The sequence below is a fragment of the Dipodomys merriami genome, unplaced genomic scaffold, assembly GCF_024711535.1.
Source record: "Dipodomys merriami isolate MVZ:Mamm:240054 unplaced genomic scaffold, mDipMer1.0.p SCAF_19, whole genome shotgun sequence".
Taxonomy (NCBI): Eukaryota; Metazoa; Chordata; class Mammalia; order Rodentia; family Heteromyidae; genus Dipodomys; species Dipodomys merriami.
Window position 1 is genome coordinate 28,549,597 of NW_027203270.1, and position 21,144 is coordinate 28,570,740.

Below are 21,144 nucleotides of genomic sequence, written 5' to 3' on the forward strand. Positions count from 1 at the left end.
TAAAGACTTTTGTCATTTGAAACAGGCTGTCAGAACCACATGGACATATTTACAGAACACATACCTCTCCACAACTTTTATCAACTGTAGAAAGGAAACAGCAACTTTTTTTTCTTTTTTTTTTTTTGGTCAGTAGTGGGGGGCTTGAATTCTTGGCCTAACTTTTCTTTTTTTTGCTGGTCCTAGCACTTGAACTCAGGGTTAGGGTATTGTCCCTGAGCTGTTTTTTTTGTTTGTTTTTGTCATTCATGGGGCCTGAACTCTGGGCCTGGGCACTGTCCCTCAGCTCTTCAAGCTTAAGACTAGTGCTCTACCACTTGAGGCACGCACAGCGCCACTTCCAGCTTTTTCTGCTTATGTGGTGCTGAGGAGTCGAACCCAGGGCCTCATGCATACAAGGCAAGCACTCTACCATTGAGCCACCTTCCCAGCCCTGAGCTGTTTTGCTCAAGGATAGCTCTCTACCACTTCAGGCACTGCTCTACTTCCAGCTTTTTGCTAGTTAATTGGAGATAAGAGTCTCAATGGACTTTCCTGCCTGGGTTCAAACTCCAATCCTCAGATCTCAGCCTATAATGGGTGTGAACTGCTGCCAATACCTGACACAAGTAACTTTTTAGCAGAGGGAGGAGGGAGAACACATTAACCTAGTGGCCAAAATTAACATCATAACTAAAGGGCAAATAACAATTAAGTACAGACGCAATAACCTTATGAGAACTATAACACTGCTTATGGGATATTCTGGTCAATATGGTATAAATGTTAATAAAAAAACATTTTAGTTGTATAACTTGAATTCATCTAGTAGTTGGTTTATACTCTTCAAAAGTGTAAATGTCAGGGCTGGGAAGGTGGCTCAGTGGTAGAGTACGTGCCTCGCACACATGAGGCCCTGAGTTCAATTCTTCAGCACCACATAACTAGAAAAAGCCGGAAGTGATACTGTGGCTCAAGTGGTAGAGCACTAGCCTTGAGCTGAAGAGTTAAGGTACAGCGCCCAGACCTAGAGTTCAAGTCCTATGACCACCACCACCAACAACAAAATAGTGTAAATGTCATAAAAGATAAAGGCTACATGGCCTGGGAAGGTAGCTCAGTGGTAGAGTGCTTGCCTCATATGCATGAGGCCCTGGGTTAGATTCCTCAGTGCCACATAAGCAGAAAAAGGCAGAAGTGGTGCTGCGGCTCTAGTGGTAGGGCACTAGCCTTTAGCTGAAAAGCTGAGGGACAGTGCCCAGGCCCAGAGTTCAGACCCCACAACTGACCAAAAAAAAAAAAAAGATAAAGGCTACAGAACTGTTCCATAGTAGAGATTTTTTATTTTTTATTTTTTTTTATTTTTTTATTTTTTTTTTTTTGGGTCCGGTCGTGGGGCCTGAACTCTGGGCCTGGGCGCTGTCCCTCAGCTCTTCAGCTCAAGGCTAGCGCTCTACCACTTGAGCCACAGCGCCACTTCCGGCTTTTTTCTTTTTGCTTATGTGGTGCTGAGGAATCGAACCCAGGGCCTCAGGCATGCAAGGCAAGCGTTCTACCACTGAGCCACCTTCCCAGCCCAGTAGAGATTTTTTAAAACCAGAAACAAGCCAGACACAATGGTACCATATATGTACTCTTAACTAGTTAGGAGGCTTAACTACTTGAAAGGCTGAAGTGGGAAGATCACTGGAGTCAATAAGTTAAAAAACCAGCCTTAGCAATAGTGGAGAGCCTATCTTCAAAAAAAAAAAAAACTAAGTTTATTACATTATATGATGCTACGCTGAATTCTGGAGGGGAAGTATTATTCCAATGATATTATTAAGGTACTAATAAACTAGAATATAGAAGGTATAGTAAATTACTATATTAAATAACAACCACAGGGGTTGGAGGTATGACTCAATAAATAGAGCACTAGCTAGTGAGCAAAAGGGTCAACTACCAAATTCGAATCCGTGTTGGAACAACAACACAGCCACAAAAAAAAAAATCATTCTAGGAATGTTAAATTTCCCATATTTGATAATTGTACTCAGCTTATATAAGAAAGCATCTTTTTATTTAGGGACTACATGTTAAACATTAAGAGGAAAAGGAGTGGGCTGGGAAGGGCTCAGTGGTAGAGCGCTTGCCTTGCATGCTCAAGGCCCTGGGTTCGATTCCTCAGCACCACATAAGCAAAAAGAAAAAAGCCAGAAGTGGCGCTGTGGCTCAAGTGGTAGAGCGCTAGCCTTGAGCTGAAGAGCTGAGGGACAGTGCCCAAGCCCAGAGTTCAGGCCCCACTACCGGACCCCCTCCCCCCCAAAAAAGAGGAAAAGGAGTAAGTTGTAACAACTTTCGTAGTTCTAGAAAAAATATGAAATATATATTTATGCTGGGAAGGTGGCTCAGTGGTAGAGTGCTTGCCTTGCATGCATGAGGCCCTGGGTTTGATTTCTCTGCACCACTTAAGCAGAAAAAACCAGACGTGGCACTGTGGCTCAAGTGGTAGAGCACTAGCCTTGAGATGAAGGACAGTGTCCAGGCCCAGAGTTCAGGCCCCATGACCAACAAACAAACAAACAAATAATATATATGATAGATGTGCACGTGACTAACATGAATAAGTCTCAAAACAATTTTTATAAAGTAAAAAAGGCTGGGGAGAGAAAATATATACTGTATGATTCCACTTGTCTAAAACTCTAGAAATTATAGTGACAGAAAGCTGAATAGTGGTTTGCCAAGGAACAGAACAGTATAAATAGATTACAATGAAGTTCAAGGAAACTTTTTCAGACTTCATATATAATTTGCTAGTTAGTTACTTCCCTGATCTGCAATAAATACTCCACTACATTGAACACTCCACTAATTTTTCTTTTTTTGGGGGGGAGTGGGGGGATCCGGTCGTGGGTCCTGAACTCTGGGCCTGAGCGCTGTCCCTCAGCTCTTCAGCTCAAGGCTAGCGCTCTACCACTTGAGCCACAGCACCACTTCCAGCTTTTTTCTTTTTTGCTTATGTGGTGCTGAGGAATCGAACCCAGGGCCTCATGCATGCAAGGCAAGTGCTCTACCACTGAGCCACCTTCCCAGCCCCTAATTTTTCTTTAAAGATTATTTTATACAAACATCTTTAGAAGAACTATCATAGATTACTAAAGTAGTAAATTCACATAAAAAATTAAGTGAAGCGCAAAATTATAAGTCATTGATGTTCAAAGAAAGCCTAATTTCTGTTGTTTTACATTCCAATTGTTTTTCTTTTTATTTGATTTTATTTAGGTTTTTGTCAGACCTGGGGCTTGAACTCAGGGTCTGGGCATTGTCCCTGAACTTTTTTGCTCAAATCTAGTAATCTACCACTTGAGCCAGAGAACCACTTCTGGCTCTTTCTGTTTATGCTGTACTGAGGAATGGAACCCAGGGCTTCATGCATGCTAGTCAAGTACTCTACCACTAAACCACATTCCCAGTCCATGTTTTCTTCTTTTTTTTTTTTTTTTTCATACAGGATTTCACTGTGTAGGTCTGGCTGGCCTTAAACTCAAAATCCTCCTGCTTTAACCTCCTGAAGACTGGAATAACACTGTGGCCAGCTGGGTTTTGTATTCTTTTTTATATCATTTTTCAGTGCTTTGCTAGGAAAAACCTTATTATATAATCAATACTTTACTATTACATTAAAGTGGCAGGATGCATAAACAGAAAAAAAAAATAGTACTCAAGGAGCTATGAACTTTCCCCATGTATCTTAATGGTACGTTAACTTTAGAGCCTATGAGTGACAATTTAAATGTTAATACTGTTAAAACAAATAGCCCAAAACACAAACATACCCAGTTTGAATCAGTTAACTTAAACTTCATTTTATTTCAGTAGGCCATTATAAAAGTTTTTTTTTTTTAACTTTTTAAACTTCTATAAGCTATTCTTAAAGACAATAGAGAGGGGTAGGAATGTGGTTTAGTGGTAGAGTGCTTGCCTAGCATATATGAAGCCCAGGGTTTGATTCCTCAGTACCACATAAACAGAAAAAGCCAGAAGTGGCACTGTGGCTCAAGTGGCAGAGTGCTAGCCTTGAGCAAAAGCAGCTCAGGGCAGTGCCCAGGCCCTGAGTTCAAGCCTCAGGACTGGCACAAAAAAAAAAAAAAAAAGAGAAAGGGAATGAATGGAAAAGGTGACATGCTTTATGAAGGAGTAGATGTTAAGAGTCATAAAGCATGATGTGTGTATATTACATCAGAGCAAATAATAAACATGGAGCTGGCTGCAGGTAAGAAATGTACCAAGCAGGTAAGAAATGTACGCATTATCCTGCCCATGTAATTGTAACTCCTCTGTATAGTATGTTCACAAATAAAATAAAATTAAATAAAAAAAAAATAAACATGGAGCTGGGCGCTGGTGGCTCAAGCCTGTAATCCTAGCTACTCAGTAGGCTATCTGATGATCGCGGTTCAAAGTCAACCTAGGGATGGAAAATCTATGAGACTCTTATCTCCAATTAACCACCAGAAAATCGGAAGTGGCATTGTAGCTCAAGCGGTAGAGTGCTTGCCTTGAGCTGAAGAGGTCAGGGACAGTGCACAGCCCCAGAGTTTAAGCCCCACTACCGATTAAAAATAAATAAATAAATAAAATAACAAACATGGCTTAAACTATTCCTCTAACACATGAACTAAATATCATTTTCTGCTAAAGGAAGCCATAGGAATTAAGACTCCTTAAAAAACAACAACATTGATTTCAGGTCTGGAACAGAAATAAATATGAAAATATAAGAACTAAAAGATTACTATGATTATAATCAAGAGAACTTAAGAAATGTCCTGTAAAGCTCCCAGTAGCCAACGACTACTGTGTGAACAAGAAGATAATATGCAGGGAACTGATGACTCACACCTGGAATCCTAGCTCAGGAGGCTGAGATAGGAAATGAATCCAGGGTAGAAAATCTGAGAGGGCTGGGAATGTGGCTTAGTGGTAGAGTGTTGCCTAGCATGCATGAAGCCCTAGGTTCAGTTCCATATAAACAGAAAAAGCTGGAAGTGGTGCTATGGCTCAAGTGGTAGAGTGCTAGCCTTGAGCAAAAACAGCTTAGGGACAGTGCCCACACTCTGGGTTCAAGGCCCAGGACTGGCCAAAAAAAAAAAAAGAAAGAAAAGAAAAGAAAGAAAGAAAAAGAAATTCTGTGAGATTCTATCCCCAATTATTCAGCAAAAAAGTTGACTGGAGGTTTGCCTCAAGTGGCAGATGGTCAGCCAAGCAAGCAAGCAGAGCAAGTATGAACCCTGAGTTGAAACCCTCACACTGCACTGTCAAAAAAATAAAGAGGGGCTGGGAAGGTGGCTCAGTGGTAGAGCACTTGCCTTGCAATGCATGAGGCCCTGGGTTTGATTCCTCAGCACCACATAAGCAGAAAAAGCCGGAAGTGGCCCTGTGACTCAAGTGGTAGAGCGCTTGCCTTGAGCTAAAGAGCTGAGGGACAATGCCAAGGCCCAGAGTTCAGGCCCCACAACCGGCAAAAATAAATAAATAAATAAAATTAAAAAATAATGAGAAGCCAGGGACTGGAAGCTGAAATCAAGGTTTAAATAAAGCCAACCCTGATTTCAAGAAGCCCTACAACCAATTTAAAAAAAAGAAGAGGAAAAAGACCATGCTAGCATGAAATGGTAGCTTATACATATATCCCTAGCTAATCAGGAGGCTGAGATTCAGGCAATGATATTCAGCCCAGGCAAACAAATCCATGAGAATCCTGTTTCCAATTAACCACCAAAAAAGTCCTGGAAATGAGATATGGCTCAACTGGTAGCATTCCAGCTGTGAGCAGAAAAGCTAAGCCAGAGGCTCAAGGTCTAGAGTTCAAGTCTGTATAGCAGTGGATGTGCATGTGCCCATCCAACTGCCCCTGCCCATGCTAAAAGGCAACTAGGGAATGTAACTCAGTGGTAGAGTGCTTGCCTAGACCTTTGATTCCTAGTAACACAAACTACTCCCCATCTCTAAGAATCATGATTAGAGAGAAAAAACAAAACAAAAAAAAAAAGCTGTAAGAATACAATCAACAAATGACCTAGTTTTCACTAAGAAATGCTAAGAAAATAAAACCAAATCAAATCATGAGATGGAAGGGGTATGCCTAATTAAAACTTGAGCTGGTGGCATGGATCAAGTGGTAAAGCTCAGGCCTAGAAAATCCAAGGCCCAGAGTACAAACTAAAGTAAGTCCTAAACAAACAAGCAAAAAATAAATAGCTGTTTGTTTCTAGCTCTCTGCTCTCTCTCCATTCTTTTCTGCTTTCTCTGCTCTCTTCTAGCTTTCTCTGCTTTCTCTCTGCTCTAGCTCTTTCCTCTCTCTTTCCTCTCTTTCCCAGCTCTCTCTCATTTCCCTAGCTCTCTCTCTGTTCATTTCTAGCTCTCTGCTCTCTCTCTGTTCTTTTCTGCTCTCTCTGCTCTCTTGCTGCTCTTTTCTAGCTCTCTCTGCTTTCTCTCTGCTCTAGCTCTTTACTCTCTCTTTCCTCTCTTTCCCAGCCACTTGGAGTGCCAACCTTGCCTGGTCCCATCAGGTCTACTGAATAAACCTATCCCTTAATACCATAAATAAATAAATAAATAAATAAATAAATAAATAAATAAATAAATAAATAAATAAATAAATAAATGAGATAAACTGGGTGTAACCTGTAACCTCAGGCACTCAGTATGCTGAAACTGAAAATACAGTTTGAGGCAAATGTGGCAAATTAGTGAGTCCTTTTGTTAATTTTTGTGTTTTTAATGAAAAATAATGAAAAATAAAAAAGGACCTGGGAAATGTTAGCTTGGTGGTAGAGTGCTAGTCCAGTATACTAAAGATCTTGGGCTCAATACTCAAGTACCAAAGAAAGAAACAAACAAACAGAAAGACAAGCCCAGTGCTGGTGGCTCCTGCCTGTAATCCTAGCTACTCAGGAGGCTGAGATCTGAGGACTGCAGTTCAAAGCCAGCCCAGGCAGGAAAGTCCGTGCAACTCTTATCTCCAATAAACCACCAGAAAACTGGAAGTGGCGCTGTAGCTCAAGTGGTAGCGTGCTAGCCTTGAGCTAAAGAGCTGAGGGACAGCATTCAGGCCCAGAGTTCAAGCCCCATAACTACCACCAACAACAACAAAAAAGACAAGATAATAATCAACTACACTTTGATTTTATTATTTGAACTTACCAGAAGCTATCATTTGGATCCTAATATAAACAAAGTTTAAAAAAAGACAATTGAAATATTTTATTTTTTCCAGTTTCCACATTTTTACTGTTTTTTTTTTTTAGACAATTGTAATATTTTAAATGAATGTTTCTGGAGTTAAGAAATACCCAAGAGGGGCTGGGAAGGTGGCTCAGTGGTAGAGCGCTTGCCTTGCATGCATAAGGCCCTGGGTTCAATTCCTCAGCACCACATAAGCAAAAAGAAAAAAAAAAGCCGGAAGTGGCGCTGTGGCTCAAGTGGTAGAGTGCTAGCCTTGAGCTGAAGAGCTGAGGGACAGTGCCCAGGTCCAGAGTTCAGGCCCCACTACCAGACCCCGCCCCCCCCCCAAAAAAAAAGAGAACCCAGCGGGCGCCGGTGGCTCAAGCCTGTAATCCTAGCTATTCAGGAGGCTGAGATCTGAGAATCACGGTTCAAAGCCAGCCCGGGCATGAAAAGTCTGTGAGATTCTTATCTCCAATAAACCACTAGAAAACTGGAAGTGGCACTGTGACTGAAGTGGTAGAGCGCTTACCTTGAGCTGAAGAGCGCAAGGACAGTGCCCAAGCCCAGAGTTCAAGTCCCACAACCAACAAAAAAAAAAAAAAAAAAAAAAAAAGAAAAGAAAAGAAAAGAAAAAGAAAAGTAAATACCCAACAGAATTGGTTTATCTTTTCTTTTGATCTTTCAAAAAGAACTGTAAACAGTCAAGGTAAAAATAGTACATGTTAAACTGTAAGATATGGACAAAAAAAAGGTTAAGAGCCTTCCTTACCCGCAGCTCCAAACATCTATGGCTGGTGTATAACGTTCCTCTCCCAGTAGTAGCTCTGGAGGCCGGTACCAGAGAGTAATGACTTTATTTGTGTAAGGGCGACTGAAACATAAAACCATCAAGACAGATTTACAATGGTTTTTCATGAAAAAATATACAACTAAATGCAACTAGAAATAGATGCCAAGTATACAGCTTGATCACAGCAAAAAGACAAAGTAACAGATAAAGAAATAACTTCTATTCCAATGTGCACTGACAAAGTATTACAGCCAAGGACTGGTTTAAGAGTTTAGATAAACTAGCACCAATGTGAGGATTGAGGTTCAAAGCCAGCCCAGACAGACAAATCTGTAAGCCCCGATACTGGCAAAAAATGATGTACAAAAACAAAAACAAAACCCACTTTCAGATAATTAGCAAACTCTTTGATTAGATAATTAGGAAACAGTTATTAATTAGCAAACAGTAATTTCAATTGCAGAATAATTGAGAATAAAAAAAGATTCTTTACTAGTACCTTTGTGATCTTTTTTCTTTCCTTATTTACTTGTGCTAGTAGTTCTAGGTTTTGAACTAAGGGCATGGGCATTGTCCCTGAACTTTTTTGCAAGGATAGCCACAGCTCCACATCTGGCTTTTTGGTAGTTACTTGGAAATAAAGAGTCTTACTAACAGACTTTCCTGCCCAGGCTGGCTTCAAAGAGCTATTCTAAGATCTCAGTCACCTGAGTAGCTAGGATTATAGGCATGAGACACTGGCACTTGTTTTTGTTTTTTTCCCTAGTCCTGGGGCTTGAACTCCGGGCCTGAGCACTGTCCCTGAGCCTCTTTTTTGCTCAAGGCTAGCACTCTCCCACTTGAGCCACAGCACCATTTCCAGCTCTTTCTGTTTATATGGTACAAAGGAATCAAACCCAGCGCTTCATGAAGGCTAGGCAAGCACTCTACCACTAGTGGCTTTATTTATTTTTATTTTTTTATTTTTTGTCAGTCGTGGGGTTTGAACTCTGGGCTTGGGCGCTGTCCTTGAGCTTTTGAGCCACAGAGCCACTTCTGGTTTTCAAGTGATTTATTGGATAAGAATGGACTTTCCTGCTTGGGATGGCTTTGAACTTCGATCCTCAGATCTCAGCCTCCTGTGTAGCTAGGATTATAGGCATGAGCCACCGGCATCCGGGTCTCGGCTTTTATTTTTTGGATGGAGTCTTGCTATGTTGCCCATACTGGCTTAGAATCCTTGGACTCAAGTGATCCTTCTTTCCATAGGTAAGTCTGATAATGTCTTACCTCTCTTCAGAATTATAGAGCCGTGCAAGTCCAAAATCTGCAAGTTTGATTTGCCCACTGTAAAACAAAAATAATTATTTTTATAAGTAACAGCAGTACCCTCCAAACTATACCTGAAAGTTAAAAGCCAATTAAGGAGCTAAAAGCATCACAAAATGAATTTTTAATCTCTGATCTCTTATTTCCATTGTTAAAGATCGTTCTTACCAATGAAGTGTCTTTGACTACTAAAGTTAACAATACTTCAGGCTATTTTTGAAAACTATTCATGCTTTTTTTTTTTTTTTGTCCGGTTGTGGGCCTAAACTCTGGGCCTGGGCACTGTCCCTCAGCTCTTCAGCTCAAGGCTAGCGCTCTACCACTTGAGCCACAGCGCCTCTTCTGGCTTTTTTTTCTTTTTGCTTATGTGGTACTAAGGAATCGAACCCAGGGCCTCATGCATTTTTTAATATAACTAATCAAAAACACTACTGTTTATTTTTCTGTATGAGTTACAGCAAGAGTGTATTTGAACAGCAAAAAGGGTTAGAGGTATGCCTCACATCTGCCTAACAAGCATGAGGATTTAAGTCAAACCCTTGTACTGAAGGGAAAGTTTCTCAGAGGTGCTGACTCTTTAGGTCACATGAATCTGTTTTTATCCTCCCCAGTGCTGGGAACTAGATCCAGGGTTCTAATACTTCCAGCTCTAAACCCAAATTTTTCTCTTTTGTGGAGGCAGTACTGAGGTTTGAACTCAGGGCCTTGAGTTTATTAGACTGGTAATCTACCACTTAAGCCACACTTTTTTTTATTAGTATGTGTTAGTTGTACAGGGGTTTCATTGTGAAATTTATGCACTTGTATACAAAGTAGTATCCAGATCATCCTCTCCCACTTTGCCACTCTCCCCTAACTCCCTCATTAAAACAATTTTAACAGGTTTCATTGTTCTATTTTCATATATGTAACTAAGCTATGTCCATTATATTCATCATGATTCACCCTCTTTTGTTAGGTGTTCTTCCTCCTGGTGCCTACCCTCTTATAAGCCTGTTTTACTTTCTTGATATATATTTTTTTAAATTACACCAAGGAGTTTCACTATAGTACTTTAGTCATTCATGTCTTAAGTTTTACTTAGAATGACCCTATTAGTTTCTCTTCTACCACTGCCACCCCAATCTTCTTCTGATCAACAGCTTTCATAAAAGTTCCTTATGCTTTCTTCATATACTTCCACTGAAATTTCTACCCATCTTTCTTTTTCCTTTTCCCACATTACTCTCATCTTCTTACACAGTCCCACAGTTAGAATCCTGTTCTGTGTATACGTGTATGTTTTTGTAGACAGGTATATACATGTATGTACATGTTCATTAATATGCATTATCTTTTAAGTGTAGCTTCCACATAACCAAAAGTATCTACTTGGCTTTTTTAGCTTAGTTTATCCTACTGAATATGATGTTCTTCAATTCTATCCATTTTTCTGAAAATGACATATTTTACTTTTCTTTATGGTTATTTAATATTCCATGGAATATCTGTACCATATCTACTTTATTCATCTATTGGGCACCTCACTTGACTACCATGAACACTGCTTGTAATCCTATTTTTTGCTAGTTATTTCTCTTGGAATTTTCTGCTTATACTGGCCTTGAATCATAATCTTTCCACTTTTAGCTTCCCAAGTTGAATATTACAGGTGTGATCTAGTAGTGTCTGGAACTTCATTTCCTTCAAATCCACATATGATGCCAATAAAGCTGGTCTGAAAAGCTTCCTTTCTTGTAAAGGGATCATAACTACAGTTCCCTCTGTTCTGTATTCCCCTCCCACCCCACCCCAATGCTGAGAATTGAACAGGGCTTGTGAATGCTAAGAAAGTACTCAATATTAGTGAGCTACATCCCTAGTCTTAGTATTCTCTTTGACAGTGGTATCATGGAATATTTTAAGAAGCTGCAAATGTTGGGATGTGGCTTAAAAGTCACTTATTAATTGCCATTAATTATATTAATCTAGATTCATATAGCCTATTTTAATCAAATTTATACACTTGCTACTGCTTGGGGAATGAAAAGCCAAATTATATTTTTGTAGAGGGCCACAGCTTCTCAAATTTCTTGACATCCTTATTCTGAGGGCTTGAGATGATCCAAATCTCAAAGCATACAGTGAGAATGAAAGTTAAAATGGCAACAGAAATATATCGTGATAGTAATTAGGCTAAACCTAAGTATTACCAGCATGTTTCATCTCATTTACACTAGACACCAAGTTAATTACTTTTTCTTCTTTTATAGACAAGGTCTTATTACTATGTACTCTAGCGCTAAATCCTCCTGCCTCCACCTCCCAAGTGCTGGTATTACAGGCATTTGCTACATGCCTGGTTCAAGTAAGTGATTAATTCATTCATTTTAACAGTATGTAGAACTGAACTCAGGGCTTTGCACTTAGCTAGGTAGGCTTTACTACATGAGCCATGCCAGTCCTACTTGTGATTTTTTTCTTTGTGTATTTTTAAGGTTGGACACTTGGACTACAACTTGGTACATAATGCTTTCCCTCTTTGGCTGGCACTCTACCAATTGAGCCATACTTCCAAGTGTTGGTTATTTACTTTTATAAGATTATCTATACATAGTTTTACAAAGGAATTGCCATTCAACAAAGTGTTATATAAATACAATGCATCTTGAAACCACTTGATTTTTTGATAGATGGAATTCTTAAGTTCCTAATTCCAGATCGGTAGAGAATTTGCCTTTTCTGCTCTAAATAAGGAATTGAACATAACCTGAAGAAGTAAATCATACTATTATATCATTTAGTGCTGCTCCAATGTTTAGTTTTCTCAGTTAAGTCATGAATATTGCAGGTTAATCCTTTTGTCTTTTGTCAGCATCCTCGTCTATTCTAGTTAGCTGTCAATATAAGCTTCCGGCATTCTCCTTAGTGTCAGAATCCACCCCCTACCCTTTCACACCTTGAAACAACAAAATTCTACTTTAAATACACCTTATTCAGAATAAAGATTATGGACACCTTATCCACTTTACCCAAACTTTACTGGGCACCAGTGGCTCATGCCTGTAACCCTAGCTACTCAGGAGGCTGCGATCTGATGATCACAGTTCAAAGCCAGCCTGGGCAGGAATGCCCGTGAGACTCTTATCTCCAATAAACCACTCAGAAAACTGGAAGTAGGTGCTGTGGCTCAAGTAAGTGGTAGAGTGCTAGCCTTGCGCTGAAGAGCTGAGGGACAGTGCCCAGGTGCAGAGCTCAAGCCCCACAACATCAACAAAAAAGTTAACTTTTATTGAGACAAATATAAGGAAATGACATTCATTGAAAAAGAAAATTGTTAGGCATTGGTGGCTCACACATATAATCTTAGCTACTCAGGCAGAGATCTGAGGATTGTGGCTTGAAGCCACATTGGACATGAAAGTCTTTGAGACTCGTTTTCAATTAACCACCAAAAAACTGGAAGTAGAGCTGTGACTCAAGTAGTAAAGCACTAGCTCTGAGCAAAACAAAAACAAAAACAAAGCTAAGGAACAGTGCCCAGATGCTGAGTTCAAGCCCCAGTATTGGGACTTAAAAAAGAAAAAGGCTCAAGTATGGCCTCCTTAACATTTTTGGTTTTTCTATTTCCTGGAGTTCATTTCAATAATAATTATTTTATGTGATCAGATACACAGGAATTATACCTTATATTCCTCCCCTATGAATATCCTCCTTTTATCTATAAATCTACTTGTAACTTTATCTATCTCATTCTCTTTAGTGACAGAAAAAGTTTGTCAATTTCATTTCTAGCCCAAGGATAAGCAATCTCTCTAGCTATAGCCATGATTCCATCTTTTCTAGAATCTTGCACCTTTAAAAGTTATTTTGGTTCTTGGAATAGGAGTTAGGTGGCTCAAGTGGTACAATGCCTACTTGGCAAGATCTAGGCCCTTGTATGTATTTGAATGAGTATGTATGTATGTATGTATGTATGTAAGAATTTTGATTGTTTCCTGCATCTGTTTTTTCCTCTCCTTTTCCATTTAAAATGCTCATATCCCCACAATATTTAATAAAAAAAAATTAGGGACTGAGGGCTAATTCAATGGTAGAATGCTTGCCTAGTTACACAAAGCTTTTGGATCAATCCCTAGCACTGGAAAAAAAATTAAAACTAATTGACAATATGCCCACCACTTTCTTCCCATTATACTAAACATTTTCTTAGCCCTCATTCAACAGTCACCTCTGATTGTGTGTTCTGTGTGAGCAGTACTGGTCTCACACTTCTTTTTTACTACTTCTTTTACATCTATATCCCTCTTCTGTGCTCAAAGTTGGTACTCTCCACATCTCTACTTCCAGCTTTCTGCTGTTTAATAATAAAGAGTCTCACTGACTTTTGTGCTCAGACTGGCTTCAAATTATGTCTCACAGATCTCTCTGACCATTTCTCTTGGGTTCCAGTTTTGACATCTTTTCTAAGCTACAATTGTGGGGGGGGAGGGGGGGTGTGGGTGTGGGTGTGTGTCCTGGGGCTTGAACTCAAAAAGAGACTGTGCTTTTACTGCTTTAAGGCTCATATTTTATTTGAGCCACATCTTACTTCGAGCTTTTTGGTGGTTAACTGGAGATGAGTCCCACACACTTTTCTGCCTAGTATGTCTTTGAAGTTGTGGACCTTCATCCTCAGATGTTAGTCTCCTGAATAGGATTACAGGCATGAGCCACCAGTGCTTGGCAGCTTTCTTCAGCTTTCTTTTTTTCTTTTTCTTTTTTGGTAAACTTGATGCTATTACCAGAGTTTGAAACTGGGATAAATGCTCTACCACTTGAGCCATATCCTAGACCTTTAACTGGGGATAAGAGGCACAGCACTGGAATTTGAACTCTGGGCCTTGTACTTCCTAGGCAGGTACTCTATCATCATTTGAGCCATTCTCCCAGACCCTTTCACTTCTCTTTAAGTAGAGACTTAAACTTTTGCAGGGACTGGCCCCTGACTTGGATAATCCATCTTACTACCACTTGCCTAGCTGCTATGACAGGCATGCTACCATGCCCAGCTTATTTTGGTGAGATAGAGTTTCATTATCTTTTAGCCTGGGCTGACCTTAAACCTCAATTTTCTTGATTTATACCTCCCAAGTAGACAGGATTACAGGCACCAGCTACTATCATCAATCTCTTCTATGATTTTTAACTACAAATATAGAGAGACGGGCTGGATGCCAGTGGCTCATACCTACAATCCTAGCTACTCAGGAGGCTGAGTTCTGAGGATTGCAACTTAAAGCCAGCCAGGGCAGAAAAGTCCCTGAGACTTGTATCTTCAATAATCTACTCAGAAAAAGCCAGAAGTGGGGCTGTGGCTCAAGTGGTAGAGCTCTAGCCTTGAGCATAAAGAGGCTCAGTGACAGTGCCCAGGCCCTGAGTTCAAGCCCCAGGATGATAATAATAATAATAATAATAATAATAATAATAATATATAGTTTGATATTCCAATAGGACTATATGACCAGTAGATGTTGTTATCCTACCTATAAAATAGAATATAGAAGAGATTCACTTCCTACCCATTCAGTTTTTCTATAGTCCTTTAAATGGTTAGTATTTGCCACTCTTTTATTTAAGTTTCTCAAGTCATAAATTTGTGATCTTACTCTTCTTATTCATTCCCCACCATTCCAGCATACTCATCAACCAAAGCCTACACTGTCCATGCTTATTATCAAGGTCTAGTTTAATTCAAGCACTAACCATTTTTTTTTTTGGGGGGGTCTGGTCGTGGGGCCTGAACTCTGGGCCTGGGCGCTGTCCCTCAGCTCTTCAGCTCAAGGCTAGCGTTCTACCACTTGAGCCACAGTGCCACTTCCGGCTTTTTTCTTTTTGCTTATGTGGTGCTGAGGAATCGAACCCAGGGCCTCGAGCATGCAAGGCAAGCGCTCTACCACTAAGCCACCTTCCCAGCCCAACACTAACCATTTTTTATGGTGAACTTTTTTTCTTTTTTGTTTTTGTCAGTTGTGGGGCCTGAACTCTGGGCCTGGGTGCTGTCCCTCCGCTCTTCAGCTGTAGATAGCGCTCTATCACTGGAGCATCAGCCCCACTTTTGACTTTTTCTGCTTATGTGGTGCTGAGGAATCGAACCAAGGGCCTCATGCATGCAAGGCAAGCACTGTACCACTGAGTCACCTCCAAGCCCCAACTTTTTTTCTTATTATCAAGATCTAGATTAATTCAAGCACTAACCATTTTTTATGGTGAACTTTTGACTTTTTTTTTTTTTTTGGCAGAGCTAACGATTGAACCCAGGAAATCATACAGGCTAGGCAAGCACTGTACCACTGAGATACATCCTAAGCCTCCTTATCAGTGGGGTCTTAGTAGCTTTCCTTTCTATTAGTCTATAACTATAGTGTGGTGACAGACTAGTCACTTTTCTGTCTAAAGCAATCTGGCTTAATTTACACTAGTGTAATAAAAAGATAATGAACATCATCAGAGCCTAGCCTTGCTCTTCAACCTTTCTGTGAAGATGTTTTTTCCTTCTCCTGCTAACAACTCCTCCTCATTTTCTCCTAGCCTCTGAATAGTTAGAACCAACTGAGCAGTGGATAGGTCTAATGAGTCAAGACAGTCAATGGGATTCCTACTTAGCAACCTGAATAAGGAGTTCAATTTAGTCTGAACCTCATCAGTCTTGACTATGGATCTCAAAGGATAGAAGGGAAATCAAGCAGGTCTGCAATTATTCCTTGCTCTGAAACATCCTCCCATGGAATAGAGAAGACAGTAGAGTAATACCATAGACCATAAAGCTGAAAGCTAATTGTTACCATCATTAAATTTGGGTTTTTTTTTTTTTTAAATGTTGTCTGTTTTGATCAAATCCAGGCTCTCACTAATATTAAGCAAGCCTTAGTCACTGAGCTTTACACCACCAGCCTCATTAATTTTTCTTCTTCTAATTTTCTTTTTTATTTGGTCTGTCATGGGGCTTGAACTCTGGGCATGGGTGCTGTCCCTCAGCTCTTCAGCTCAAGGCAAGCGCTCTAGCACTTGAGCCACAGCACCACGTCTGGTTTTCTTGTGGTTTATTGGAGATAAGAATTTCATAGACTGCCGGGCGCTGATGGCTCACGCCTGTAATCCTAGCTACTCAGGAGGCTGAGATCTGAGGATCGCGGTTCAAAGCCAGCCCGGGCAGGAGAGACCGTGAGACTCCTATCTCCAATAAAAACCACCAGAAAACCGGAAGTGGCGCTGTAGCTCAAGTGGTAGAGCGCTCGCCTTGAGCTGAAGAGCTGAGGGACAGCGCCCAGGCCCAGAGTTCAAGCCCTACGACCGATAAAAAAAAAAAAAAAAGAATTTCATAGACTTTCCTGCCCGGGCTGGCTTTGAACCGGGATCCTCAGATCTCAGCCTCCTGAGAAGCTAGGATTACAGGCAGGAACAACCAGTGCCCGGCTTCTTCTAATTTTTATTTTTTTCAATAGTGGAGACTGATTTCAGGGCCTCCAACATGCTAGGCAAAACACTCAACCATTTGAACCACATCCTCAAACCTTTTTTTTTTTTTTTTTTGGGTCCAGCCGTGGGGCCTGAACTCTGGGCCTGGGCACTGTCCCTCAGCTCTTCAGCTCAAGGCTAGTGCTCTACCACTTGAGCCACAGCACCACTTCCAGCTTTTTTCTTTTTGCCTATGGGGTGCTGAGGAATTGAACCCAGGGCCTCTGCATGCAATGCAAGCGCTCTACCACTGAGCCACCTTCCCAGCCCCCTTGTTTTTTATTTTGGAATAAACTCTCACTAACTTTTACCTAGACTGGCCTTGAACCTAAGATCCTCCTGCCCTGTACTTTTGGAGTATCTTGAACTACAAGTATGTGTTACCCAGCTCCTTCTTTATAATTATTATTATTTTGTGCCAATCCTGGGGCTTGAACTCAGACTGGGACGCTGTTTCTAAGCTAATGCCCAACACTTGAGCCACAGCTCCACTTCCAGATTTTTGGTGGTTAACTAGAGATAATAATCTCAGACTTCTTTCATGCTGGAGCTAGCTTTGAACATGATCCTCCAGTTTCAGCCTCTTGTGTAGCTAGGATTACAGATGTGAGCCACCAGCACTGGGTTCTTCATTAAGTTGTCGATGAACTATTTACTATGGATTTAGAGTGAGTAACCTTCAACTTTAATGGAAATGGTGACTAAGCAGAGACAGCAACAGAATACTTCTTTCTTTTTTGAGATAGGGTCTCACTGTGTTGCCCAAGCTGATTTCAGTCTCCTTATAGTCCCACCTGAGCCTCCTGAGAAGCTGGGATTACTAGTGTGCCAAAGGATATGATTTAAAGACTACTTTTTTTAACATGTGTTGCTAATAATACATCTATTTAAGTATAGTTAAAAACAATGCATTCATCAATTAAAATTTAAAACAAAGCCAGGTACCAGCATTTCACACCTATAATCCTAGTTACTCCAGAGGCTGAGACTGAATGGTAACAGTTCACAACCAGCTTGGTCATAAAAGTCCTCCAAAATAACCAACAAAAGCTGAACTGGAGGTATGCCATAAGTGGTAGAATGCCAGTCCTAAACAAGAAAGCCAAGGAGAGCTCAAGGCACTGAGCTGACCAAAACAAACATAAACAAAAACAGCTAGCAACCTTTCAACTACAGATTAGAAAAAGTTTAAGTTCCTCAGTGGAGTATACAATACTCTTAAATTGGCTCCTAGTAACCATCCAGCTTCATTATTGTTATTATGTGCTTCATTCTTCTTGCTCTAACAAAAATAATCCATTTTATGGTTACACACAACACATTAACTGTAACCCCTCTGTACATCACCTTGACAATAAAAGTTTTTAAAAAAACACAAAAAATAACATTGCTTTCATATTTAAGTACTACTGTACATGCAGTTTCTTTGAGCAATTTGTTTAGTTATCCTCCTAAAATTCTAGCTCCACAGTGACCAGTTATCTCATATGAGAGTTGTCATGCTTACTCAAGACAATTACAGTGAATTCCAAATGGCTGATTAATCTACTCCATAAAGACAGGAAATATGAGCAGGGCACCAATGGCTCATGCCTGTAATCCTAGCTACTCAAGAGGCTGAGATCTGAGGATCACGGTTCAAAACCAGCCTGGACAGGAAAGTCCATAAGACTCTTATCTCCAATTAACCACCAGAAAACTGGAAGCTCAAGTGGTAGAGAGCTTGCCTTGAACTGAAGAGCTCAAGGACAGTGCCCAGGTCCAGAGTCAAGCCCCACACCTCCCCCACCAAAAAAAAATTTTTTTGAAGGCAGCTCAGAACAGGAAAGTCCATGAGACTCTTATCTTGAATTAACATGCTCCAAGACCGGAATTTAAAAAAAAATCCAAACACAGTAATTTCAGTGATACTATACTTGTTCTTTATCCTATACCAGTCAGAGAATGCCAAAGTCTAATGTGTACATAATATATATGATGGGGCTGGGAATGTGGCTTAGTGGTAGAGTGCTTGCCTAGCATGCATGAAGCCCAAGGTTAGATTCCTCAGTACCACATATATGGAAAAAGCTGAAAGTGGTTCTGTGGCTCAAATGATAGAGCTCTAGCCTTCAGCAAAAGAAGCTCAGGGGTAGTGCCCAGGCCCTGGGTTCAAGCCCCAAGACTGGCAAAAAAAAGAAAAAAAATCAAAAATATATATCTGATATCACAAATGCAATGTGGACAAATAACCAGAAAAAAAGAAAAAAATATTCTGAATTTAACAATCAGATCTTGACTGCTTATACTACAAAAGTGAAGTATTGGATAGAAGGCAATTACCAACTAGTGTTTACTCTGAAAAGAACAATTTGAGAAAAGTTCAACTACCTAAAGAAAGAGGTATGTTCTCCACTAAAGAAGGGAATAGTGCTAAGAACTCAATGCATAGGGCTGGGAAGGTGGCTCAGTGGTAGAGCGCTTGCCTTGCATGCATGAGGCCCTGGGTTCGATACCTCAGCACCACATAAGCAGGAAAAAAGGCGGAAGTGGCACTGTGGCTCAAGTGGTAGAGCGCTAGCCTTGAGCTGAAGAGCTGAGGGGCAGCGCCCAGGCCCAAAGTTCAGGCCCTATGACCGGACCCAAAAAAAAAACAAAACAGAAGTCAATGCATATTTCAATTTGCTTAGGGTCACAACATTGTTTATTGACTGATAAATAGTTCTCTGAAGATTCCTTTAGAATCTGAGTAGTTTTTGTGACAGTAATACAATCCCTCTATAAGTTGTTCCATTAATAAACTGATATGATCCTCAGAAAAGTACAACAAATACTTGTAAATAAAAGTCCTTAAGGCTAGGAATGTGGCTCAGTGATAGAGTGCTTGCCTAGCATTCATGAAGCCCTGGGTTCAATTCCTCAGTACCACATGAACAGAAAAAGCCCGCTGGGCCCTGGTGGATCATGCCTGTAATCCTAGTTAAACAGGAGGCTGAGATCTGAGGAGTTGGTTCAAAGCCAGCCCAGGCAGGAAATTCCCCATGAGACTCTAATCTCCAATTAACCGCCAGAAAAGTGGAAGTGGTGCTGTGGCTCAGATGGTAGAGTGCTAACCTTGAGTCAAAGAAGCCTTAGGACTGGCAAAAAGAAAAAAAAAAAAAAGTCCTTATAATTCTTTTTCTGTACCTTTTCTTTACAAGCACTGAGAAGCACCATTGATAAAGTACTCAATTTTAAATTGTTCCTATGGTTCAAATACCAGATTCAGGTAAACAGAAAAAAACTGTATTATTAGGTTTACTTACAATCCAATCCAATTGAATTCCTGAAACCCAGCAAGGGTAGTTAAACTTTATTTGGTTACTACATTACCTGTTGTTCAGCAAAATGTTGGAACACTTAATATCTCGATGCAGGAAATTCTTTTTGTGACAGTAATCCAATCCTTCCATAAGCTGTTTCATGAATGATTTGATATGGTCCTCAGAAAAGTGCACCAAACCAGATTCTAGCAGTCCCATTAAGTCATGGTCCATATACTCAAAGACAAGGTAAAAAGCACCTATAAAATGAAAACAATTACTTAAAAATGGAATTGTAAACAAATTTTAATATAATCATTTTGAAGTTGACCATGAACTCAAACAATGCTGTGATTTTCTTTATTTTTTAGGTAGTGCTTCAGGGGCTTGAACTCAGAGCATTGGTCATGTTTTTGCTCAAGGCTAGTGCTCTATCACTTGACACACAGCTCTACTTCTGGATTTTGGTTGGTTAATTGGAGATAAAGAGTCTTATGGGGCTGGGAAGTTGGCTCAGTGGTAGAGTGCTTACCTTGTACACTTGAGGACCTGGGTTTGATTCCTTAGTACCACATAATCAGAAAAATCATGAAGTAGCACTGTGGCTCAAGTGACAGGGTGCCAGCCTTGAGCTGAAAAGCTGAGGGACAGTGCCCAGGCCTAGAGTTCAGCTCCCATGACCGACCCTCCCCCCCCCCCCCCCCGCAAAAAAAAAAAAAGTCTTTCCTGCCCCAGCTGGCTTTGAACTGTAATCCTCATATCTCAGATTTTTGAGTAACTAGGATTATAGGTATGAACCAGTGGAGCTTTTTTTCTTTTTTTGGTGTTAATGGGTTTGAACTCAAGGCATTGAGCTCTTGCACAACTTTTCATTGGCATTCTACTTGGGTCACAAAGTTAACTTGAAGACGTGCCTGCCCAAGCTGGCTTGAGCCACATTTCTACTTCTGGCTTTTTGATGGTTAACTGGAGGTAACAGTCTCATGGACTTTCCCACCTGATCTGGCTTTGAACTATAATCCTCAGATCTCAACCTCTTGAGTAGCTAGTTACAAGTGTGAGCCACTGGCACCCAGCCATAAGCATATTTTTGAT

General features: G+C 40.4%; 1 protein-coding gene across 13 annotated transcripts in view; it reads right to left on the minus strand.

The window, feature by feature from the left end:
- Positions 1–21,144, minus strand: part of Cdk12 (cyclin dependent kinase 12) — a 132,597-nt gene that overhangs the window by 75,764 nt on the left and 35,689 nt on the right. For all 13 annotated transcript variants that reach the window (XM_070028163.1, XM_070028169.1, XM_070028167.1 and 10 more), the window contains 3 exons: positions 20,120–20,309; positions 9,254–9,310; positions 7,964–8,065 (listed from right to left, as the gene is read on the minus strand). In XM_070028163.1, the coding sequence (XP_069884264.1) occupies positions 7,964–8,065; positions 9,254–9,310; positions 20,120–20,309 (349 nt within the window). The remainder of the gene's footprint in view (positions 1–7,963; positions 8,066–9,253; positions 9,311–20,119; positions 20,310–21,144) is intronic.